The sequence below is a fragment of the Electrophorus electricus genome, chromosome 18, assembly GCF_013358815.1.
Source record: "Electrophorus electricus isolate fEleEle1 chromosome 18, fEleEle1.pri, whole genome shotgun sequence".
NCBI lineage: Eukaryota > Metazoa > Chordata > Actinopteri > Gymnotiformes > Gymnotidae > Electrophorus > Electrophorus electricus.
Window position 1 is genome coordinate 11825942 of NC_049552.1, and position 25978 is coordinate 11851919.

General features: G+C 40.3%; 2 protein-coding genes across 5 annotated transcripts; both read left to right on the forward strand.

The window, feature by feature from the left end:
• The first annotated feature begins 621 nt into the window (after window positions 1–621).
• Window positions 622–4541, forward strand: dcun1d1 (DCN1, defective in cullin neddylation 1, domain containing 1 (S. cerevisiae)). The gene is made up of 7 exons (XM_026998251.2): window positions 622–683; window positions 1412–1625; window positions 1954–2122; window positions 2248–2378; window positions 2472–2554; window positions 3483–3579; window positions 3841–4541. The coding sequence occupies exons 1-7, from the start codon at window positions 681–683 to the stop codon at window positions 3915–3917; spliced, it is 774 nt and encodes a 257-aa protein (XP_026854052.1). The 5' UTR covers window positions 622–680; the 3' UTR covers window positions 3918–4541.
• Window positions 4542–5177: 636 nt separating this feature from the next.
• ccdc39 (coiled-coil domain containing 39) lies at window positions 5178–25975 on the forward strand. 4 transcript variants are annotated; one of them, XR_004777104.1, is made up of 22 exons: window positions 5178–5377; window positions 5513–5632; window positions 5833–5979; window positions 6183–6341; window positions 6582–6674; window positions 7126–7254; window positions 10180–10371; window positions 10492–10595; window positions 11008–11140; window positions 11774–11968; window positions 12456–12620; window positions 12774–12911; window positions 13254–13462; window positions 13656–13779; window positions 14189–14348; window positions 14517–14623; window positions 16143–16283; window positions 18132–18311; window positions 18427–18515; window positions 24799–24936; window positions 25263–25348; window positions 25483–25975. XR_004777104.1 is itself a non-coding variant. In XM_035536018.1 (20 exons), exons 1-20 carry the CDS (start codon window positions 5288–5290, stop codon window positions 19013–19015), a joined length of 2946 nt encoding a protein of 981 aa, XP_035391911.1. In that variant the 5' UTR covers window positions 5178–5287; the 3' UTR covers window positions 19016–19309. The 4 variants fall into 4 exon arrangements, 2 of the variants coding, with proteins under 2 accessions (XP_035391911.1, XP_035391912.1); XR_004777103.1 differs by having other exon boundaries at window positions 18468–18515; XM_035536018.1 differs by lacking the exons at window positions 24799–24936; window positions 25263–25348; window positions 25483–25975 and adding an exon at window positions 18704–19309 and having other exon boundaries at window positions 18468–18515.
• The last annotated feature ends 3 nt before the right edge of the window (window positions 25976–25978 follow it).

The window sequence follows — 25978 nt, forward strand, 5'->3', positions numbered from 1 at the left end:
AACATTAGCACATTTTTCCCTTTCAATGCTTGTCGATTAATTTAGTGACCATCTAAGTGCTAGTGCCGCATACAGTTTTAATGGACCGAAAGCCAACACGATAAGGCATGCGATTTATCAAAAAAGGCCTAATTGTTTAATCTGCTTTAATTATTTTTTCTGCTCGGTCTTCTTGTTTACTTAGTAATGGAATAAGGAATAGTAAAGGTTTTCCTGGCCAAAACAAAACAAAAAACCTTTTGTATAATATACATTTTTTAAGGTAACAATAATGTGATTTTTTTTTTTAATTATTCAGCGTATCTGCATGTTGTAATACATCAGTTAGCTCAGTAACCAAACAAGTTTAATTTCAGTTTATGTTCAGAAGTAAAGTGAAAACGTTTAAAGGGGAACTTTTAGTGGTCATTTTTATCAACAATAAACCAGTTTTCCAGACACTAAACCTGGACTGAAAATAGTATTCAGTGATCATTCACCATTGGCAAGGCAATTTGGTCCAAGCCTACGTTTGACCCTTCAGCGAGAAATTTGCCCAATATCAAAGAAATTAATTTCTATGATTAAAGCCTATTTTCAACAGCATTCATTTACCTGTTTAGGAAAACGTACTGCGCAAAAGCGGAAGTAGATGAAGGGCCGAGAGGCATAGCGGAAGAGGGAGTCCTGAAATCACAAACATGGTAAATGAAAAAACTATATATATATATATAAATATATATATATATATATGTACACACGCGCGCGCACACAATTATCTATTTTGTACTCACAGGACAGTTGTGTGTATTATGGTACATCACAGTTAGAAATGTTATTCCTCTTGCTGTATATTATTTATGGCGATTTTAGGCAGCGAGAGCTGTTGAACTGATGATTGTTAGAGCTAACATAGCTATAGCTAGCTGGCTACACAGAGCTGTCTGCTGTGCAAGCGTTCATTAAGCTCGCTAACCATCTTACTAAGCGAGCTATGTTGTTTTTCGCTTGACTGACTGATTGATTGATTGATAGTTAGCTATCTTAACGGACACTGAAGTAAAACCAAAATCAGTAATGTAAAGCCATGCTTATTTTCATATCGGGTGTTTATGAAAGCTAGCTAGCTAGCCAGCTAGCCAGCTAGCTAACAAAGATATAGATGTCGTTTGGCAGGAATATATTTGAATTGCAACTAGATTGTATGGCCCTATATTCTGTTTAGAATATAACGTTAATACTACCTGTGTAAAAAGATGTTTCCATTAGCTGCACAGATATCGCACTCTATTAAATTAGCAGAGAGAAAGGCCCACCGTTATATTGATGATGTGTGCCTAAAAAGATGCTCAACTATGCAGGCGTCCACTGTATTCAAGTAACGTAAGTTTGACATTTTTGACATTCTGCCCCAATTGTTCTCTTCCAACAGAACAAGCTGAAATCCTCACAGAAGGATAAAGTTCGCCAGTTCATGATTTTCACTCAGTCCAATGAGAAAACAGCACTAAACTGTTTGTCTCAGAATGACTGGAAACTAGATGTTGCCACAGATAACTTTTTTCAGAATCCCGAACTCTATGTACAAAATCTAAAGGGATCATTTGAAAAGAAAAAACTAGAACAGCTCTACAATCGGTACAGAGGTAAGGAGGAATGTCTGAACATTTCCCTCATAGTGTGGTGATGGTCATTGTGTCATCTGCTCATTTAGAAGTTATGGATTTTTGCAGTGAACAGATTTAAGGGAATGCTTTGTCACAAAAATAGTTTCCAAATAATTAAACCTAGCATATGTTGGCTTGCATTGCATTAATTGTTACTATTTTTCATTGGTATTTATTCTATTATGGGTCTACTATATGTCTACTCTCCTTTGAAGCAAGCTGGCTAAATCTTTCAACCAGTTACCTTATGGCTTGGATAACCATGGTGCTAAAAGCAAGGCATTAGTACCTTTTATCATTTTAACAGACCCCCATGATGATAACAAGATTGGTATAGATGGCATCCAGCAGTTCTGTGATGACCTGGGTCTTGATCCAGCCAGTATAAGTGTACTACTAATTGCCTGGAAGTTTCGCGCTGCAACGCAGTGCGAGTTCTCAAAACAAGAATTCATGGATGGAATGACTGAACAAGGGTGATTAACTTCTGTTGTTCTAAGTTCTCACACTACACATTAGTGTCTTTACCACAGACAAAGATCATGGCACAGCTTACTGACACATGCATTTTGCATTCAATACACCTTTTTGTTTTTCCAAGATGTGACAGCATAGAGAAGCTTAAAGCACAATTACCCAAAATGGAGCAGGAGTTAAAAGACCAAGGGAAGTTTAAGGACTTTTATCAGTTTACTTTCAACTTTGCGAAGAATCCGGGGCAGAAAGGCTTGGGTATGTGTCAGTTAATTGCTTCTGCACTGGGGCCAGGGGTGAGTCATCATGCTTCTGATAAATAATTTTATCTGCCTTATTTCTCCTCTATAGATTTAGAAATGGCAATTGCTTACTGGAATTTAGTACTGGCTGGACGCTTCAAATTCCTAGACCTGTGGAACAAATTTTTAGTGGTGAGTCTTTTTGTGTATGTGTCTCAGTAATCTATGAATATGACTGGTAAATGTATATCATACTATTGTGGAAAAAAACAGGCTCTCGTGTTTGGACAGGTTTTAGATGTACATATACATATGAGCCATTAGCCATTACAAGCATATGATACACATGCTGCCAAGGGAAGTTGCAAAATAATAACACAGTACATAATCTAATAATAATCATATGCTGATTAAGGTCATATAAATGCAATACTTTCTCTAGGTGTTGGCTTTGAACCAGGCATGCTTAATCCTCAAATGTGTACTGTACATGGATTCATAAATCTGTTTAGACAACTCCTTCTAAACAGATCTGTAGTAAATGACAATTATGCTTATATGAAATATGCAGGATTTGTTAGAATAATTTTGGTTGGCTTTGTAGATACTGTGGTTAGGTAAATTAAAGATATATTCTCTAATATCACAGACAATGTTTGTAAGCTATTAAAGCAGCACAGTATTGGCTGGAGTGATTTATGCTGCTTTGTCATGCTTCACTTGCAACATTTCTAGTCCAGTTTGTACAGAAATAAAATTGCTACTTAGCACAGCTCAAATAAGCATAGTCCATACATACAGGGCTCACCCAGAGGTTTAAACTGGGAAGATTTTGCAAACTCAGCATTGATAAATGAGGCTGATTGTTATTTCATGGAAAACTTGGTTTGATTTTTAATGTTTTTATTTATTTATTTATTTATTTTACAATAGGTAGTATATTTTGTCATAACAGCCCCAGTATCTCTTTGTTCCCTGAGTGGATGTAAGATCATTTGTCAGAAGGCACCTGTTTTTGCATGCCAATTGTTCTTCTTTCAATACCAAAGACTGTGATTCAGTTTAAAAACAGCTACTATAAAAAGTTTGTATTTTTCAGCATACTGTTATTTCCCTGCAGGAGCACCATAAGAGGTCTATTCCAAAAGACACCTGGAACCTCTTGTTAGACTTCAGCACAATGATAACTGACGACATGTCCAACTACGATGAGGAGGGTCCGCGTAACATCTTTTCACTTTACTGTTCACTTTTATTGGTTTACAAGTTCACTTTAATGTTATTCATTTGGTTTTGTTTCATAACTACCTTCAAAGCGATCAAGAAATTATCCTTATTTTTTAAAAACTTTTTTTTTGATGACTTTAAAGTTTCTGCATAGTGTTTGGTAACACTAAATGTTTGATAAGCATTTGACTAGTGTATTGTTCTGGTTAAAATTTAATGATGGTGTAAATTTGGTTTTTTTTGCCTTTTAGGAGCATGGCCGGTTCTTATTGATGATTTTGTGGAATTTGCTCGGCCACACATTGGGACCAAGAGCACAGCCGTGTAAGACCCTAAAAGGGTCTTCCGAGGGCCATTTGGACCATCCCCATTTCCTCTGGCTCCCAGAGCACAGAGGACTGAACTGAGATCTGAAATGCCTTTAACCCTCAGGATTGAGACGTCCACTTATAACAGACAGTTCGAAGATGCGTCTCATTTTCAGTCATCTAGCGGTGGTTTGGGCTTTTTAAGTCTTACATGTTTGGATGTGTGCCACTTTTGTGTCGACGTGAGGCAACCGAAGCTGGTTCAAGCTCTGGGACCTTGCCACACTTTCCCCGAAGTACTCCAGAATCAGTCGGGCAAGAACTAAAACTGAACGGACACTCAGACATGCCATCTAAATCCACACCCAGAGCTTGGCTGGGGAATGTCTGAATTCATCAATATTAAATTTTAATTTTAATACTCCATCTGCGTTCCTGCTTTGAATGTGTACTTTTGTGTGTTTTTTTTAAATAAATATATGGGACACAGTTTTGATTGGATTTTTAGGGGATAAGAACTATAGAAGCACCCAGTTTTGCTAGTTTTATTGTGACTTATTGTATTATATCTTCTGTTGCTATTGAGAAAATTGGTATGATTTCACATTGCTTGTTTGGTTTTGATTAAACTTAATTGGTCATAATGACTAAGGATATTTAGTATTCTACCATTAAAAAAACTGGAGTAATTATATTTAACTTTCCCTTAACAAACAATTTATTGTAGGATACATTGTGTTCCCATGCTTTTCCCCTACTCTAAATATAAGTACTAGGTGGTTTGTTGAACTGTGGTTGTTTTACAAACTTTTGTCATTTTACCTATTTCCTAATCCAATCCAGAGGCCCCTTCAGGTAGTCCGTATTTATTTTTTTTGCTCTATCACATCTTGGTTGAATCGCGTTAAAGCTAGGGTTTGGATTACACTCACTATAAATGTGGATCTTGTGGCGGTGCCTATGAAGTGCATTCGGAAACACTTGGCGGGGAGCTAACAATTAAAACAGCGTTCTGTTTAGCAAAATGCGGCCAAAATGTTTTTTTGTTTGTTTGTTTGTTTTGTTTTTTTCATTTTTAATCTTGGCATTTTTATGTTGTTGGCAACATGAATGAAACCTGTTAAATTAAGTTACGTTCATCGGTTCACTGGCATGATTAGTTCATATATTCTGTAAGTCAAGAAAAATCAAAGTATAAACTATCCTTGGTTGAAAGTGGCGGCCTCTACTGACAGAATATCGGTTGTCGATACTGTTGCTAGGGAACGAATAAGAAAACACTGGGCTGATGAGTGCGTAGCTAAGATAGCTATGTTAGGTTAACTGGCTACATATTTCTTTCTCATATGCTATATAATTTTCCCCAACCCCGTGTAAATTAGGAAACAAAATGGCTAACGCGGTTTTAAATGAGGTTGGTTGGGACGACGGTTTTGCCATTCCAGTAGCTAATGCAGAAAATAAGGCTGTGGAGGATGAGGTGAGTGCCTCTGTTTTGCTGCCTTACCTGCCCTTAGTAGCTTGCCCAGCGGGTTAATATCTGTGTAATAATTGAAATGACTGCAAAAATAATGAAAATATGCTTGGCTCGAACTACTGGTTCTTCGCTTTCCAGATTAAAAGAAAACAAAAAGAGAAGTCAGAAGTGGAAAATAAATTAAGCAACTGCAAGGACAGAATAAATGCTATGACTGAACATCTTAAGAACGTCAGACAAGAACTTGGTCATACTCAGGTGCCTCCAGAAACAATTATCTAGCTAACGCTACAGTTACCATTTAAATAATAATTTGGAAAGCATGTCCAGTGCCTATTTGTAACACGACTTGTTCATTCTGCCTGTTATTTCACTGATAAATGCGGACTGTTTTGCACACTCCGCAAATGTCCGGTTATTATGACTGCCTGCAATATTACATTTATATCTGTGAGTAGGCACTGTGCAGGGCCAGAGAAAAAGAGAACGAGTCTGAGGTGCATTTCAAAGCTTTGGCAGAAAGAGAAACGGGCCGTCTACGTCAGGAAATTGCACAGCTGGAGAATGAGCTGGGATCACTTCGTGAAAAAAAGAACTCACAGGAGGTAGGGCATTTTACATTCATATCCCTAAATAAATGCACATACACGTACGTATGCCCCGCAGAACAAATGCGACGTTCACCTTTGCGTCTATGACTTCTACTATCTTACTTTCACAGTTTGCAGCTTCGTAGCAGCATGCGTTGCTGCCGTCCTTGTCGGCCTTAAAAGTCACCCCCCACCCCCCCCACTTTTCTGCTGTGTAGAACAACATCTTCAAAGCCAACCAGAAGCTAGAGGAGCTGAAGAGCCAGTTGAACTGGGACCAACAGACCCTGGACGCTTGGTTGGAGGAGTCGGCGCGCAGGGACGAGGACACCATGGCCATCGCCAAGTACGCTCAGCAGGACGAAGGCAGGATCCGAGTGAGTCTGCTGACTGGAATAGGGGGCCAGTTACGAGAAGAGTGCACGTGGCGTAACAGCACTCGCTTGCTAGGATTAGGCGTAACACCAAGCGTTACCCGCGCGTCTTGGGGTACTGGTGCCGCGTACCGGAGGATTTTGTAAAGAGAGACGTGCTTGTCGTTGTTGTAGTACAAAAAAAAAACCCCTGTCATAACGCGTGACATAAAAGATGAATATTATAGCTGCTCTCTCTTGCAGGAACTGACTCTAAGCATTGAGAAGCTGACTCTGGAAGCTAACCAGAAGAGGAAGGCTTTGGACAGTGAGCTTACAGAGACTATCACAGCACAGGTCTGTTAAACAGCAGATGTTGCAGATGATTTGCACTATTGGCGTTTTAGGGGGTCATAAATGAGTCATTTATCAGCCTTCTAACAAATCACTTTTATATGCAAGGTGTTGCATCCAGACCTAGGTGATCCTGATGAGTGTTTTGGGGTGTTTTAGTGAATGAAATGTACAATGACCAGCAAATATAAATAATGCTGTCTGGTTTTTAATCTTGTCACAATAATCATTCACTAATGTGTTTTCATTATATTGTGAGGCTTATAGCAGTCACAGTATGATATAATGTGACCCTAATGTGATCCAAAATATTTAAATTGTTTGAAAATATATATATATATATATATATATATATATATATATATATATATATATATATATATATATATATATATATATATATTCAAACAATTTAAAATCACTTTGTGTCTGTGTTTGTTTGTGTTGAGTGCAGATCAGCCTGGATAAGATTGCCGAGACATTCCGGCAGGCCCATGCAGAGAGGCAGGAGCTGCTTCGGCAGTGGGAGAGCACTATTGAGCAGATGAGGAGACGAGACCAGGAGATGCAGCAGGGCACTATGGTAATCAGCAGATGGTGCTCTTTATGTACTTCTTACATCAACTGTTTTTTTTTTTTTGGTTTGTTTGTTTGTTTGTTTGTTTTTTTTGGAGTCTGAGCCTATAATTTACCCAGTGTTGTATTTTACCATATATTCTAGAAGCAGTGTATAAAAATGCCTTTAAATCATATCATTATCATTTTGGAAGACAGCATTGAGTCGCCTCACTTTGTCCTGCCTGCCTTTAGCCTTAGCTTCTCTTTTCTTATCAGCAATATGGAGGGTGGCTGCAGTTAGCCAGTTAATACTATACACTGGCTTCTTGTATGGCACATGCTCTTCAGCAGTGTCAGTGATGGTTTCCTTGATCTCTACTCACAGTTCTTCTGGGTCCCCTTCTTCCTTCCTGAGCAAGTCGAACCTTTTCCTTGTTTCGACTGCATATTGTGTGGGGATCTTGATCTTGCTTAATCTGACCCTAACTTTGGATATAAGGAGCTGGTGATTGGACCCACAGTCTCTGCCTGGTAATCTTTTCGCAGATAAAATTGATCCCTTCTGTTTTTGCTGACAGAGGATGTAGTCGATCTGGTTGCGATGCTGCCCATTTGGGGATGTCCAGGTGTACAGAACTGCACAAGGCAGTCCCTGGCATCATTCCTGTCCCCTAAACCCTGTCTGCCGACCACTCCTATATCCTCTCCTTTTTTCCGACTTTGGCTTTGAAATCACCCATGATGTAGATGATGTCCTTTCTTGAGGTTCTGTCGAGTGCATCCTGGACCTGGGCATAGAAGTCCTCGATTTCCTGCTCTGATGCATCTGCTGTTGGTGCATAGACCTGGATGATAGTCAGGTTCAGAGGTTTCCCTCTGATGCAGATGGACATGATCCTATTGCTGATGTATTTGGGGCTTTCTACAAACCTTGCAATCCTTTTATTGGCCTCAATGGCAACCCCCTTTCTCCTTTCCGTCTCATTTCCTGAGTAGTAAATGGTGTAGTTGTCTGAGCAGAATTCCCCAGATCCAATCTAGTGCAGTTCACTTTACTCCCGCTAGGTCCATGCTCATCCTATCCGTTTCCCTCTTGATGGTATCCAGCTTTCCAGTGCTCATCCCTCTTATATTCCATGTTCCAATGGTATACCGTTCTTTGCAACTCTGACCCTTTTCACCATGGACCACATAAGCAATTGGGCTTGTGGGCTTCCCTCTCTCGCATGATCCCAGCTGTCTGATTACTTGGGTCCTCCTTTGTTCTTCCCCAGTCGCATGATTGATGCTGTCCACCCTGGGGGGCCCACTGTCGAGCACCATACTTGAAGCATGTGTATTCTGATCCATAGAGTTTCACGGTGAAGGTTTTACAGGGTAGGTCACCAAGTCTTTCCCCAACCCATAGCACTTAGCCACACGACTGCCGCAGTTGGTGTGTCATGTGTTGCCACCCTCCCGGCGCTTTGAGCCAACTATGGCTAGTGAGGGTTACTTCCTGTAACATCATTAATAGTGTTCAGGGTTATGTATACAGTTATTTTTTGTCAAAAGTAATTGTATGTAAAGGCAATGATGAGGTCATAATTTTCTGAATCTCAAATCCATAATCAGAAAATATATTTGTATTTGCATCAGTATGCACAGTCCTCATATTACAACAAATCCAAATGTATGTCTTTACAATGTTTGTTGTTGCTATGAATGTGCATATTATGAATGTAAATCTATATATTGTATATATGTAATTCTATATATTAACATCTTTCTTGCTGCTTTTATAAATTACAATATTGCAAGGGTTTTGACAGAAACTATTCTGTTATTTTAAAGGGTGTATCCCAAGTTAATTCATGAAAGGGGCTTCTGTAAAACCCCAGATATCCTGGAAAGTATATGCATTTAAAAAGATGCCTACAAGTAGAGTTCTATGTGTTGCATCTACACACCTATGCAGGCACCTACAAGCTATGCAGGCAAAGTTGTTCTCTATAAAGCCATGAGGCAAGGTGCATATAGAGCAAAAGTGTAAATGACAGGTTAGGAGGAATTACACATGTACTCTACTTCAGTAAAAAGAGAAATAATTTAAAATCACTGTTAAAGGTTGAAGTCAGGCATTCAAAAATGCACTTGAACTTAAGTATTAAGGTAGGCTACCAGTGCTAAAAACCTTTTTGTGTTATCAAAAGTAAAAGTAAATTTACATTTAAAACTTACAGGATTCCTGTAATGTTTGCTGAAGTTTATGGGCGAATTTATTTATGCTGGAAAGTGCAATTTATTAGAGATGTTGACTGCACTTAATTTTACTTAATTAGCAAAAGCAAAATTTATTTGTGGCTTCTCCAAGTTCACCTAAACTTAAAATTTTCAGACTTTGTGAAGTCAATTAAATAGTTGTTAGAGAAATGCAGAGGATGACCCTTACTTTCTCTGAGAACTTTTGTCCCCCTGAACAGCTGTAGCTGTAAAATAAATCAGTTCTACTCTTGCATACATTTTCAATACCTACTGCACCCAATAACTTTGTACCTTCAATTAAACTTTGCTTAATTTTAACCTGTACACATTGTCTCCGCCTCTGACTATGTTTATGCTGTTATTACCAGCCATAAACGTGCAGTGTACAGTATAATACAGGTAAAATAGCAATCCTCCCCTTCATTACCCACTGCTTACTGTATTGTCCATTGTTCTGACTTGTCCTCCATTTATTTTGCAGTCTATTGTATAGAGACTGTATTAATAGGGTTTTGTACAGTTTATAAAATGTTTTATTGTATTAGTTTTTCTATTGATTGTAATGGCACTGTTTGGACTGTTGTCTGCTGTTTAATGTCAAACATAGCATTGTGTCTTGGAGAAACTATATTTAGTTTCCCACTCAACACATTTGTGGTGAAAAGGAATAACTATAAATGTCTCGTTACTTTCTTGTTCCTCCTAGCTGTTGGCTGAGGCAAACCAGGCGATCCGTCAGCGGCAGGCGCTGGTCCAGGAGAAGCAGAGTTTCCTGTCCAGCGAGGTGCAGAACAACAGGGACTGTGAGAGGAAGATCTCAGCGACAGAGCGGCAGGCTGCCCAGCTCCGGCAGCAGTACCAGGAGCAGGAGAATGACCGTGCCCGTCTGCGTGATGAGGTGGGTCTCCTCCCATGTGTTACAGCACCCGCTGCCCACTCCAACTGCCGGGCAAGCGATGATTAACACGTGTTAATGTTGAGGCTTTCCCATTAACTCAGAGGGAATTCTGTTCCCCAGCTGGAGACTCTGAAGGGCACAGTGGATCGCACTGCTACAGAGGTGGAGGCCATGAGGTCGCACGCAGCCAACCTGAAAAAGGAGCTCAACAATAAAACCACAAAGTAACGTGGCTTTGTGTATCTCAAAATAACTTTGTTCCTTGTGTAAGTTTTCTAGAGTCTCATTACCAGTCCTAGGGATCCTGCGCAATGGATAATTTTGTATGTGGCTTGCACTAACACAGCTGTTTAAGCTTATGATGAGCTTGTGACAGGCTCAGGTTTTGGAGCGGGGAACATCCAAACCTGTGCAGAGATTGAGATTAACTGGTGTAGGTACAGTCATTTCACCTAGAGGTTAGAGATTCAGTAAGGCCATGCTGTCTTAATTTAGAGTATTTTTCTTGGATATAGAGTAATATTGTATCGTTATTTTACTGTGGGTGGGTCCTACACGCCATAAAACTTACAGCCCCTGCCTCATGCCAGCCAACCCCAGCATGAGCAGGGTATAGCATGTGTCGGGTATTCGCAGGCTGCAGGATGCCCAGCAGCACAATACCACCCTTGGCGAAAAGCTGCAGGCGGTGACGGAGGCAGCACTCAGTGTGGAGGAGCGGGCGGTGCAGATGGAACAGCTGCTCCGGGACCAGGAGCATACCATCAAAGTGAGTGCTACCCCTCTCCCGCTCACTTTTCTCAGGCAGTAGGAGAGGAGAACAAAGCATGAGAGAAGTCACCTGAAGAAACATTTCAGACTTTTAAACGGAATCTCTGCCTTGTGCATCTGTAGCGCACGCTTGGTTATCACAGACAATAATTACCCCAAACATACCATTACGCTTTCAGCATAGATGCATTTTGATGCAATGTATTTATTTATTTATTTTTACATTCTTTTCTAAGTACAGGGAGGCATGTCTAAATTATTGTGCTAATCAAACATATAGTAGAGAAACAGTAGATCTGTAAAATGCTTGAGCATTCCTTTAAGGCAATTCTCCATTAAACGTTATTTGTAAAAAGTACTTAGTACTTATATGTATATTTACTACTTAGGTATATACTCTATTTTTTATGTTTATACTCTTAATTTTTACTTTCCAGATTAGCAGCATTAGTTTTTGCTGAGTAGTAATATGTACACCTCCTGCATGCTGGCTGAAGGACATATACTTTTCTTGTAAACTCCTGATATCGCTGTAAGGATCGTGTTCACCAAGAGTAGCTGGCAAGTTACTTAAGTGTTTGTGTTTAGTTCTGCTTCATTTTGGTTTAAAGCACTGTGACTGTATGTGCAGGAGATTGAAACTCAGCTGCAACGACAACGTGAGGTCCTTTTCCGAAAGAGTCAGGAACTGCAGGCTCTGAGAGCGAATGAGAAGAGTGCAGTGGCAGAGCTGTCTGGCAGCCAGACCATTCTCTCCAACCTGGAGAGCCGTCTCAGCAAACTGGACCAGAATGCCCTCAAGCAGCAAGAGATCATCCACAACCAGGTATAAGAGAAGACCCCCTCCAAATACTCATGCCTTTAAGAGCCATTATGTAGGCTTCTTACATTTATGGTATTTAGCTGACACTTTTATCCAAAGCAACTTACAATTATGGGTGAGTACAACTTGAGCAATTGAGGGTTAAGGACCTTGCTCAGGGGTCCAGCAGTGGCAACTTGACAGTGATGGGGCTTGACCCAGCAACCTTCCTATTACAGGTCAAGTACCTTAACCACTGTGTTGGGTTCATCCTATCTGCAGTTCACATAGCCCTTTCACCATGATAGTATTGTGAAACTACAGCTAAATGTTCATATTTACGAAGGTTCTAGATATTTAATTGACTAATTACCTTATACATCCTATTTCTGATTACTGCTCTGGATCTCATGACAGAGACCCTCAATGTGCCAGTTGTTGTGCCAGCATGCTGTTTGGCTAGCATGCTCCTTTGCTAAGCATGACATTTCTGGTGCCCCTCCAAATCCAGGACTTCCAAATCCAGGTGCTGGAGAGGAAGATGGCACGTCTGTGTGGCGAACTTGGCACAGAGGAGAAGGAAACACTGGAGAAGCGCACAGCTGAGCTTATGAAGGCACTGGAGGAGAAGAGGAAGACAGCAGCCACACTCACCATCCAGCTCAAGAGGGTCCAGGTGAGGCCAATGGTGCCAAAAAGGCTTGTTTAGGAACCGCAAAAAACGTGAGCCCTTGAGCGCTGACACTGAGCAGAGAGGTGTGCTTCTGCATCCTCATTTCTCAGAGTGTGGAGCTGTGAACAGTATTGGTGTGTGTGTGTGTGGTCTCAGGATGACATTCGCTGTGTGAGGAAGGAGATGGAGAAGACCAGAGCGGAAAAGAGAAACCTAACGACAAGGATAGAGGAGCTGCATCTTTTCAATGACACCTCTGACAAAGAGCTGAAGAAACTCTGTCTTAAGAAACAGGTGCAAATGGCAGCAGTATTGGTCTTCAATGACCCATGCCAAAATTGCTGTTTATATTTGAATTTGATGTAATGGAGGTTTCTAACTTGATTGTTTTTTGTTCACACCAGCCCATTTCCATTCTACTTATCTATTATAATGCACCCTGTGCTGAAATTACTTTGTTATACAAGACATGCAAAAGGAAGATGAATTTAAATGGAGTCATACATGATTTAGAGGAAAAGGAGCAAAATAACCCCCCCTCCAAAAAAAACCCAAAGGTTCCACATTCAGCTCTTCCATGAAAGTTTGTTGGTACCACCTGACGCCAACCACCTCCTCCCCACCCTCCTCCATTAGGACCGCATGGTGGAGGATAACCTCCTGAAACTGGAGACCAAGCGCCTGAGTGAGCTGCTGAGCGGCAGGGCAGATGGCGTCCTCTCGCTGGAGAGGAGGCGCCTGCAGCTGCAGACAGCCATGCGGGAGCGACAGGAGGAGATCCGGCTGCACACGGAGATGCTCGCCAAGCAGCTCAGGACCACTGATCAGGAGCGCCAGATGCTCAGGTGAGCCTTGCCTCCTCAGGGCTACAGAGGCCAGAGGTCTGTGTGATTCCTCTTGCTGGGTGCTGAGCTGGGATACTGATCCAGGTATCACCCCTCTTCTCATAAAGCTTACTGGATACCAGAAAAAGTAGAGGTGAAATGATCAATGACATGATATCAGTGTGGTCAGTGGTGGGTCACAATCTCTTCACAGTGCTGAGGTGCATGAGCGACTGTCCAAAATCGACAAGATGAAAAAGAGATATGAGATCCTGACTGTCGCCATGGCAGCACCAGAGGGAGAGGAAGAGAAATCTCAGGCCTATTATGTAATAAAGGTAGTAGATCTGTGCTCTTGTATCCATGAGCTTAATCTGATGTATTCCTGCTGATGTTATTGAAACTGAGAGCAGCTGTTGTTGTTCAGTGAGACGTTTGCCCACACACTGAGTGTGAGCAAATGGTAAGGGACAGGTTTACAGCAGGGCCTTACCTTACAGGCCTTAGGCCTTAGTAGTTCATTTAGTTATAATGGGAATAAATTGGGAAAAGATTTGACTTGGAATTTTGGAATAATAATTGACATGAAGTTCAAGAAATATTCTTTCACTCACCGATGACAGCAAAGACATGTAGATATTTTTGAGAAAACAGTCAGCCTGTGTACTAAATACACATCAATTGTAAATGCACAAAATTAATGACATATCAGATATCAGATTTTGGGTTTTTTCTCGCTTATTACAGGCAGCTCAGGAAAAGGAGGAACTTCAACGTGAGGGCGACAATTTGGACGCCAAGATCCGCAAGATGGAGAAAGAGATCAAAGCCTTGGAGAACACTCTCCACGTGGTCAATGACCACAACACTACCTATCGCAAATCCTTCAGCAAGGTCACAGAGTCCTGTATGTGCCAGTGTTCCTGTTTTACACATGGTTTTTCAGAAGCAGATGTAAATGGCACTCTTTCTGGGGTTTCTAAAACCAGGCCTAACTGGAACATCTGCTCAATAAGTCAGTGTGTAATGATTTAAAGCATGCTAAACCCATAATGATCCTGACTTTGTTCTGTAGGTCCTGAGTATCAGGAGAAGCTGAGGTTGCAGGAGCAGAAAAGGGCAGCTGAAGAGAAGTACAAGTTCAAAAGACGCCAAATCAGAGAGCTACAGGAAGACATTGAGGTCAGTGCCATCGGAAGATGTTATGGATGTTAACGCCTGTACAGTTAGTCTTTAAATTTCTCTAAATGTCATGTATGGTTAAAAAATTTAAGCTAGTCTGATGCAAAAGGTAAGACAGACGGTTGTTCTCTTCTTTGAAGTAAACTCAGTTTAAATTAGCGGTGGGTGACTTTAGTGGTTTAAATCTCATGCCATGCCAGAACAGGGACAGTGAAGTCAAATCTGCAGTGCTGGGAGCTGCAAAGTCAAAATTTCTTTGTTTTCAACATATAGTCAACAAATTCACCATATAGTCAACAAATTGAAATGTGAGGTAAAAGCTAATCTGCGCTTTGCGATACTGTTGAAGTCTTGTTAGACTCAGCTGAGATGCCTTTTTTTCCATTTGAGTACTCATCTCAGGTTTCAATCTGCTGGTCCAAAGGGAAATTCACACTTGACTGGATTTAATGTGGAAAATTATTTGGCAGCTTTCCAGTTTCCTCCTAATAACGTACATGGTTGCACTCTGGATGAATTGCCTGACAGTAGCACTGGCCAACTGCTTTAAGGCCTTTTTTCTTCTATGTAGCCAAGAAGTTTATAAAGTTACTCAGTAAATACAATCATTATTTACACTACCAATAAAGTTGAATGCATGCATGCACAGATGATATCTGGGCATAACAAAGTGATAAAGATTTTGTACTGCCATAAAGTAGGTAGAGCTATATTTACAATATAATAACCAAGTCTGATTTAGGATACTTCTGCATGGTAACTGCCCTAGGACCCTAAAATTTAGGCATGTACCACACAAAGTGGTAGAACTCTAAAGTGGTACACTGCATAACGCATAACATAGGATTCTTCCACAAGTTTGGAAAGTCTGGAATTTAAAGCACTCATTTGCAGACCTCAAAAAGTACTGTTTTAAGTACCTCAGAAAATGGTTTAATATAAGCATATAGAACTAATATTGACTCAGGACACCACGATTCTAATCACGCATTTGTATTTTTCTTTACACAGTACAGTTAGTGAGCTTTACACATAGCAAGACCAACATATACCATCTGGAATGTTAAAAAAGGACAAAGGTCCTCTAGCAACCCAGAAGTAAGAGATGAAATAATGCATTTTTGCCCTTGGTTCTTAATGTTTTTACCATACTAAACTACTCGTGTTTATAAGATTTATAAGATTTATAAATCAATCACCTTGGTTTGTGTCAAGCCATGACTACTGGTTTTATAGTTGAGCGCATTAGGACCAAGAACTTGTGTGTCACATAGATTACTACAAATTGATAGGAAAGATGTTTGGTTATGGTCTGCTTGCCAGTAATTTTGTATTCTAGTGGATCCCTGAAGCTTTAAGACACTAAATTCTAAGCCTCAGTCTAGTTTTAAGTACCTTTTACCTTCTATGTACTCTGCAATCCCTTTCTGGTAATCATGGTTGTGAATGCCCAGATTTTGCTTGGAAAAGGTATACAGGTGTGCAGTGCCAAGCATTCTCAGTGTTCCATCTTTTCCAGGGCATGGACAGCTCTTTGAACAACCTTCTGAAGGAAGAAGCTGCTCAGAGTGAGAAAACCAATGATGTGCAAGCACGCATTCTTGCTCTGAGCAAAGACCTCACTTCCCAGCAAGACAAACTGGACAGGGTTGCCAAACAGGTCTGACATTTCCCGCTCGTCAGATTTGAAACTTATGTTTAGTCAGTAGAGCACTTTTATATTGCCAGTCAGGGGTGCATCTAGACTACTTATTCTACTGGGGCACACACAGAATTCACAGAACAGCTGTACCCCTCTGCTTCCCAATCAGAGAAACTGGGCCAAAACTGTGCATTTAATAAAAAGCCTGTTAATCAGTGAATACATTGCAATTTAACACTAAATTGGGCATTACTCTGCCATTGATGAGAAATTAAGAACATATTAACGCTAAAGGAACTTTTATTAATTGCCTTAATTTTGATTATGCACACTTTCTTGAACAAATAAATCAGAAACAGTATAAATCTCTTCAGTTTGCCAAAACCATTTGCCAAAACTGCATCCAGTTTGGTGATTTTGTCTTTACATCATCAATTCATGTTAGCTAGATAACACAGGTTTGTAAAATGAATTATTTACTGTTATATTGGCTATATAACAATTCCCTTTTTACTAGCTAGCATAAATACAGCCTATGTTAACTGACACCTTTGCTAGTTTAATTAATGCTTTGCTTTAGTGATCTAATATGTATTTTTAATAAGTTAAATGGTTATATGTGGCTATAACCAAAACATACACTGGTGCATGTGCCCCAGTAAATCTAATGATGCCGCTCCTGCCAGTAGAGCTGCTAGGTGTTCAAAAACCAGAAATCTGTGTGTCAGCCAATCTTTGATCTCTTTTATTAGTACATATACAGTGAAAATGACTGACGGTAACAGTAGCTAATATACAGTACCAGTCAAAGGTTTGGACTAACGTATTTATTTTTAATATTTTCTACATTTTAGACAGAACAGTGAAGGTATCAAAATAATGGAATAACACGTGATTATCCTGTATTAAACAAATATTGACTATTAGATTTTAGATTCTACAAAGTTCTTCAAAGCTACCCATTACTTTGGTTTTCTCTTAAACAAAATCCTGAGGTATTATTTTGTAAATTATTTAATGTATAAACCATCAACTTTCACTATTTATATTTGTTTTAGAAACAAATTTAAGCATAAACCACTAGATTAAAATGCTTTTAAGATGAGTGACGTGGGTTTCATTCAACTTTGAAGGCGGGAGAGAGGGAGGGAGGGGGGGCACCAAATAACCCAACACATTATATAAGTTTGGGGCAGTGGTAGCTCAGTGGTTAAGGTATTTGACTTGGCTTGTAATTGGATGGCGGTATGTTCAACCTCCATCGCTGCCACTGTTGGGCCCCTGAGCAAGGCCCTTAACCCTCAATTGCTCAAATTGTACTCAGTAATAATTGTAAGTTGCTTTGGATAAAAAGTGTCAGGTAAATGTAAATTCACCTTCCTCCTCCAAAAGTATGCTTATGTTTAAAACTGTGAAAAGCATACAGTCAGTTATGTCTAAACTTTTGACTGGTGCTGTAAACTCAGCACACGTTTTGCATGGCAGTAAAGGGGACATATTCTCTACACTGTGTAAAATACTCTACACCTATAAAATATATAACTACAAGGCAGGGGTCTCTGATAGAGTGACAAATGAATGTAAGTTAGGTTTAGATTATTTGATTTAATTAATTTCAACTATAACTTATAGTCTTGATTTACTTTATTAAACGTATAATTTTGTGGCCGCTGGTAATTTATTGAGAAGAGCTTTCCAAGAAGTTGCAAACTAATCTGAAGACAACAGTCTCATTGCTGTGTCAGTGCCCAGTAGGTCTGTCTGAATTACAGTCCCATGCTGTGCTCAAGCAGAAGCATGCCAAGTCCAGAATAGTGTTTGTATTTGTTGCAATGTTGAACCATGGCCACTGGTCCTCTCCCGCAGTGCAAAAGGCTCACAAAGGAAATTCGTTCAGCCAAAAAGACCAGGGAGGAGACATTTGAGGAACAGGACATTGAGCTGAGAGGACTGAAGGACTGCAATAAGACTATCAGCAAGATGCTTCTAGAAGTCATGGAGCAGCAACCTGACCTCCAGGCTACACTGCAGATGTACTTCATACAGGTAGAGCATTATGCACAAGTTCCTATTGGTTCCTAGTATTTTCCTGGTATTTTAGCTTATTGTGAAAGGGACCAGTGGTATGACTGCATTTAATTATGAGTCTCTCCCACCATAGGCCAACATACCACTTTCATCTCCTGCCTCTACCCCCTCTAGCCGCCAGAGTTCAAAGACAAGCTCAGCGCGCAGTTCTGCGTCTCTCAGGTAAAAAACAAAACAAACCTCAAAGCACTACACACCACCATTTATCTACCCAATTTCATCTCAATTTATTGTAAGTTTGTAAAAGAGTTCACTGCGATGCCATACACTGCATGTGTTCTGTACATAGCACTAATAGGACAATAGACATTGTTCTGAGATCTTTTGTGTATTGTGGATGTCCATATCAGATCAGGGTCCTCAGCTGGCAGCAGCCCCAGGAGTTCGACAGTGCAGTTGTCCGCTGTGAAGGCAGTGGAGCTGGGCTTGGGACTGTCGGTCTCCTCCCCTCCCTTGTCCAGTCCCTCCCCCCACTCCTCTCGCACCCCCAGCACCAGCAGCAGTGGCAGGAGCAGTCAGCTCAAGAGTCCATAGACTGCAGCTTCAGCTCTACACACCATAAATATCTGAGCTATGGCATATGTCTTTTTAACACAGAGGGCCAGGTCCTGCAATTAAACCAGATGACTGATTGTTGTCATTTCTATATTTTACATTTTTAGATTTGTGTGTATGAATTCCTGTATAATACCTTTCTTTGTGGGCATCTGAGGAATATAGCCCTATAGAGACTAATTGAAAAGCTTCAATTTTCATTCTTTATTCAAGAGATCCTTTATAAATTTCTATAATTATGTTTGAAAAAACAGTTGACCAAAAATGCATAATTTTGATTATTATTCATAAAATAATCTGCTGCTTAATAAAAAGACAATTTTTTTTATTTATCCCTTTTAAAAAAATAGAACCTATCAATGCTGTTTCCTACTTTAAATAATTTGTTATTGATTTCTATAAGCATTTATTTCAACACTTATTCATTATCTTAAATATCTGTTTACATATTTCTAGTACTTAAGAGACATTTCTCCATAACAATCATGGGAGGAGTTTTGCTAACCCATGCCGAGAATCCTTTATGTGCGTGCTACTGGAAGAGCCAGTATAGTAGGTTGCCTGAAATGCATGACATTTTAAGGGTAAGTCCCACATGAAACCCTCCCAACCACACGCCAACCAGACTTCCAAACACAGTAGCCACCTACTTTCTCACGAGTACAGCCACACAGAAAGAATGTTCCTCATAATTCTGCTTGTTGGATCCATTGTTGTTGTCGATGGAGAAGTTGGTAAGTTACTAAGATTGATTGGGGGAGAACTTTAGTTTTTATCTTGTTGGGAAGTTGATTCAGATATGTAAAGATGAAACACCATCTGAAGGTCAAAGGGGCTACCTGTTGCTCTGGTAAACGTTGAGAAATTAGGGCAATTGGCTGTACATAAAGGTATTATGGTGTTTGAACTGTGACTACCACATTCAAGTTCAATAATAACTGGTGACTTAAAAAATGTTTAGCCTGCTGACAACCATACGACATTTCGCAAGTTTGTTTTTCACAATAGTTTGTGTTGTGAAAAAGGGTGATGATAAGAGAACCTTATTTTTGTAACATTTTAAAATTCAAGTTTTCTCATATGGGGGTACTGGATCTGATGGATCTGATGGAACATGCAGTGTAATTTTGATTTAATTTAAACTAAAAACCACCATAAATAGTAAGTGCTTTGAGGGATTCTATGCTTTTACAAGACTATGCCTTACAAGGTGCAACACATAAAATACATATGTCATGATGGAGTGGAGGGAATTGACAAATCAAAACAGTTCTGCATCTTTAAAATCATGCAATGAATAAAAAATCATGGAAAGACATCAATTACCAGAACCAAATCTGTGTATTTACATACTTGGGTCAGTAAATCTGATTTTGATTGAAGTTACTTAGTCCAGAGATTTCCAAGTCTACATACCTAATACACCTTATTAGTTGTGCTTGGTGTCTACCTTTACTTCAACTGTCTTACATTTTTGCTTTGTTTCTATGAAGCAATGTTGAATCTGAGAAAAGAACTACAAAAATAAAACATCATTTTTATTATCTGAAGGAAGGTTGAAGATATGTCTTAGTCTGATCAAATCATGGATCTTTAATTATGATTCATAGTGTTCCAAATTAAGTCCAGAGACTAGGATGCTTTCTGCTTTTTAGATTTTTTTCCCCTTGACCTGATGAAGTTGGCTTAGTCTGGCTGTGAACCATGGCTTGTTACTGTTTGAGCATTAGGCCTTGGTTGGCACACTGGTCTTCACAGAAGATGATGTAAGATGTTGCAGTGTCAGTCAGTTTGTCCAGTTTGCCAGTTCAGTTTCAGTTTTGTTTTTTAACAGACGTTGCTGTGCTATAATGTGTGTAGTCAGGGCATGCTGCACCAAACACTAAAATTCATGTCTCTTTGATACGTGTATTTTTTGTGTAAAGGTATTTCACTTGGAATTATCTATCTATCTATCTATCTATCTATCTATCTATCTATCTATCTATCTATCTATCTATCTATCTATCTATCTATCTATCTATCTATCTATCTATCTATCTATCTATCTATCTATCTATCTAATTTCTAGTATTTTTTTTTTTAGCTTTAGTTCCTCCCGCACTCCTTGGTGCATTGGGCAACAAGCACTCTCCAATGGGTCCTATCGGCTGCAGCGTCTCTGGCTTCGTCCAATGAGCATATGTCAATAGTTTTTAGGTCGGCGATGAAGGTTGATCTCCAGGTGTTTTTGGGTCGGCCTTGCTTTCGCTTTCCTCCTGTCAGTGTCCAGTGTACAGATGCGTTTGTCTGGAAGACGTAGGAGATGACCAGTGAGGCACATTCTGTGTTCGGTGACAATTTCTTCCAGCTTCCGCAATCCACTCCATTGAAGAATTTATTCATTGGTAATTTTGTCCTTATACGAGATACCCAATATTCGGCGGAGGCACCGTTGATGGAAAATGTTTAGTTTCAGGGCGATCCTCTTTGTGTTCCTCCAGGTTTCACTGGCGTAAATGGCAGTTGGGATGACGATCGTGGAGTACAGATGCATTTTGATTCCTGTATTGATTGTTGTTGAGGACCAGATGCAGCGTAGACGCTGGAACACACCTGCCACCTTTCCGATCCTACATCGATCATCCGCTTCTGAGCCACCGTCATTATTGGATACTATGCTGCCGAGATATGTGAACTCGTCGATGTCCTCCACCATTTGCTGCCCAATAGTTATCTGCACCTTGGTTTGACGATTCGCCCGCATGACCTTGGTTTTGTCAGTTTTAATGTGCAAGCCACCTTTTCTGCTTCGCCCTCAAGGCATGTTGTCATGGATTGTAGAGCCGGTTTTGTATTCGCTAGCAAGGCAATGTCGTCTGCGAAATCGAGATCAGTGAGATGAGATCCATTTGCCCAAGAGATTCCAGTCACTGGGCTCATCATCACTTTTTTCATGACGTAGTCGACTACGAGCAAAAAGAGAATTTGCGACAGGATACATCCTTACTTGACTCCGGTTTCGATGTTGAAGAAGTCTGTGTAGCCATCGTCTGTCCTGACGCAGCAGCTAGAGCTGATATATAGGTTCTGGAAGACCTTGACAAACTGTTGTGGAATGCCGTAGGCTCATAAAATCTTCCACAAGGAGCCCCTGTGGACGCTATCAAAAGCCTTTTTGAAGTCGATAATGTTGATGAACAGGGGGCGCTGGAATTCGATGCACTGTTCGATGATATTACAAAGTGTGTAAATCTGCTCACTGCACGATCGGCCCGCTCTGAATCCGGCTTGCTCTTCCCAGAGAATTACCGTCCACTGCTTGTTGTAGGCGCCATAATAGAACGCTGCAGAAAACTTTCCCAGGAACCGAGAGGAGTGTAATGCCCCGCCAATTGTTGCGGTATTGCCTTTCTTGGGGAGTTTAACGATTACTCCTTTCCTCCAGTCACTTGGGAAGCTCTGATCTTGCCAGCACTTGTTGAGCAGCACTGTGAGGGTGTTTACAATTGCTATCTCGTCTAGGCCGGGTGTTTTGTTGGCTTTGAGTGTTTGAATAGCCACCTTAGTTTCCTCGATAGTGATTAGATCAAGATTAACTACCAGGTCTGGAGGTGGCAGTGTGGCACCAAAGTCATAGGTGTTGGCGGGGGTGGGCTGGTTCAAGGTTTCCTTGAAGTGTTCTACCCAGTGCGCGTCTTGTTCTTCTCTGGTGAGCAGAAACACCCCGTCCTTGTTTTTGATGGGTGCACTTGAGTTGCTCCATGCACCAGTCAACTCTCGTACAATGCGGTACAGCGTCTTATTGTCATTCTTGCTAGCCGCCTCATGTGCTTCGGCTCTTTTGCATTCCAACCATGCCTTCTTGTCAGATTTGCAGCTTCGTTTGACTGCCCTATCCAGTTGCCAATATCGCTCTGCTGTGGTTTCCTTGTCAGGGTCAGCTTTTGCCTGTTCGCATCGGCATTTTACGATTTTCCTTTCGTCAATCAGGCTCCAAGTTGGGTCCCGTATCCAACGTTCTTTGTGTCCCGCATCGGCAACCCACAGTTTCCTTTACTGTTTCTATGACTGCTTGTTTGAATGCCATCCAGTATTCGTCGATGGCCCCCGCATCTTGAAGTAGCTTGAACCGATTTCTCAACTCCAGTTGGAATTGTTGGACCGCGGCAGGTTCTTTCAGCTTCTCCACAGCGTAAGGACGTTGTCGTTTCTTTTGTTCTCTCTGTTTGAGCCATAACCGAATTGAGAATCGTACGAGATAATGGTCTGATCCAACGTCTGCTCCGCGATAGGCTCTGACGTCCAACAGTGCTGAACGCCATCGCCGAGAGATACAGATAAAGTCAATTTCATTGTATGTGGCTCCATCCGGGCGATCGCCAGGTTTTCTTATGGATGTTTTTGTGTCAGAAGTATATGTTACCAATGCAGAAATTGTTCATATTGCTAAAGGATAGAAGTCGTTCACCATTATTGCTCTGTCGCCCCGAACTGTGTGGACCAATGACGTTTTCTAAGCCACGACGGTTGTCGGTAATTTGCGCATTGAAATCACCGATGAGAAGTTTAACGTCATGGGTCAGGATTTCATCAATGGTGTCTTGTAGCAGTCCGTAGAACGTATCCTTCTGATCATCATCGGAGTCTTCGGTTGGAGCGTATACTTGGATGATGGAAGTTTTAGTCTGTCCTGATTGAAATCGCGCCGTGATGATGCGATCATTGACATGTTTCCATCCAAGCAGTGCACATGATGCCTTTTTACTAAGCACGAATCTGACACCATGAATATGGTGCTCCTCATGTCCTGAATACAAGACTGACTTGCCATCACTTACGATCTTTCCCGATCCAGTCCAACGCATTTCGGAGACGGCCAATATGTCAAAATTGTAGTTGTCAAATTCATGGAGAAGCTGGGCGAGCTTCCCACCTTCGCAGAGAGTTCTAACGTTGCAGGTGCCTAATTTGGAAATCATTTTTGCATTGAAGGTTCCGGTCTGCATCGGGGGTTGGACACCCTTGCGGGTTTGCTCCAGCACCGTCATCAAGTTAGAGCCAGGTCCTCTTTGCTGATGGGATCGTTTAGAATATTCGCTTGTTATTTCCGTAGCGGTAGATGTTTTTACAGGGCCGGGTTGCTGGCCCGGTGCCTAACCCTCCTTCTTTCGCATCCTGCGCTTGGGAACCGACAATGGCGGAGTTATTTCTAGTAATTTCTAGTAATAGTTTCTAGTAATAATTTCTAGTAGTTAATTTCTAGTAATAATAAGTTTTGATCAGTTAGAAATGGTGTTGAAATTATAATCATTCACAACAATTATATAAGCTTGCCAATAAATTGTTGAACTCACATAATTTCATTTGTTGTGTGCATGGAATTCAACAAGTCTTGTGAGTACAGCACAGCTGCCAGGTATGATGACAAGATATACAGTATTCAGTTTGAAATGTAAAACCCCCCCAAAACCTTTATTGTTAATTAAAGCAAACAAGCAGAGTTCATGGGGCAAAACCACAGCTCAACAGTTTTTGTAAAATTTTCTTTAAAAATCTATTAGTACAGCAGAAGCCTTTTCACAATAGACAACAGCTTTTGGAACACCTGAATCTTATCATCTAGGATTTACCTGAAAATAAAGGCCATCACTTCTGTCTGAAATGTAATTACATCAGGCAGTGGGTTGTTAGACTTTTTGTATTATTCTTTTAGACTTCTCTGCTGTTGTTAGATATCTGTCTGTTCTGCTTGTTTATTTGCTTTACGTAAATGTTTATATGAATGTTTCTTGATTAAAGATGTAAGTTAGTTAGTAATTAACAGCATGTTTAAATTATAATCATTAACATCAGTTCCTCAAGTCTGCCAATAAAATCACTGACCTCATTTGTCATTTGCTGCATGCAGTCAGTACAGGTACCACCTCTCCCACTACCAGTGCGAGCAACACCACCAACTCCACCTCTCCTTCTACCTTTGCCATTACCACCACCTCTACATCAACTGTGCCCATCACACCCCCTAAGACCGCAACACAGTGGCCAGGTATGTTGAGAATATACTTCAGTTTTATCTATCTATTGGCACTTTGAAATTTACCCCCCTCTCCCTGCCCCGACTACCACCCCACCCCCCCAAATCCTGATAACAGCAAACAAGGAAAGTGTCTGTGGAAAAACTGTAATATTTTCTAAGAGGACAGCAGGAACCACAATAGAAAACTGCTTCTGTGACACCTGAATCACAACATCTAGGATATACCTGAAAGCAAAAATAATAGAGTGGGATTTATTCATTAGGGGTGACATGTATAAATGTACATGTAGATGAGATTTTAAGGCCTTTTGTTCAATGTGTCCTTGCTCATTTAGCCTTCCCTGTGGTGGCTGGATTGCGGGCTATAGTCCGCGCTAATGTGGAGCTAAATTCAACTTTAATCGACTCTACCATACAGCAGGTAGACAACCATTCACTTCCTATTTCATTTGTCATATTACAAAAAACTGTTTATATTTATATTATCCTTTATATTGCCGACTGTAATTTGTCTTTTAAGATTTTAAGTTAAATGTATTTTTCTCTTTTTTATAGCTCTTACTATACTTGCCACCACACAGCATTCGTGTCACTGTAAAAAGCTTTAAGAAGGTATGAGGACCTACAATAGTGCCATATTCAGACCTAATTTGTATCCTGTTTATTACTCTTAACATTGGAAATTGTTGTTATGCCCTTTACTGTTGCTATTTGCATATATATAACATTTAAACATTGTACATATAATGTAATACAATAAATAGTACTAAACTATGTGTTTTTAAAAGCAAATTAATATTAAGGCATGTGTATTTGATTATTCCACAGATTAAGACTCATTTTCTTCTTTGCATTTATGTGTCATGGCAAACATACTTCCATAAAATGAGCCCATTTTATACAATGGTTTTCAAGCTGTGGGCTGCAGTGGTACTGCTAGGGGGCCATTGGCCAAAAGTTTATTTTTTCTGTTTTGCAAAGTAAAAATCCTTCCAATATATACAGATATTTCAACAAATGTAATTTCAGATATGAGATATTATGTAGATTA

Bases quoted from the DNA above. Each gene is read 5' to 3' on its own strand.
- dcun1d1 (XM_026998251.2), top strand. The intron at 1,626-1,953 runs GTAAGGAGGAAT...TCATTTTAACAG, and splicing joins GCTCTACAATCGGTACAGAG to ACCCCCATGATGATAACAAG. The intron at 2,123-2,247 runs GTGATTAACTTC...TGTTTTTCCAAG, and splicing joins GATGGAATGACTGAACAAGG to ATGTGACAGCATAGAGAAGC.
- ccdc39 (XM_035536018.1), top strand. From the start codon at position 5,288: ATGGCTAACGCGGTTTTAAATGAGGTTGGTTGGGACGACGGTTTTGCC. The intron at 5,980-6,182 runs GTAGGGCATTTT...TCTGCTGTGTAG, and splicing joins AAAAAAAGAACTCACAGGAG to AACAACATCTTCAAAGCCAA. The intron at 18,312-18,467 runs GTAGAGCATTAT...TACCCCCTCTAG, and splicing joins TGCAGATGTACTTCATACAG to CCGCCAGAGTTCAAAGACAA.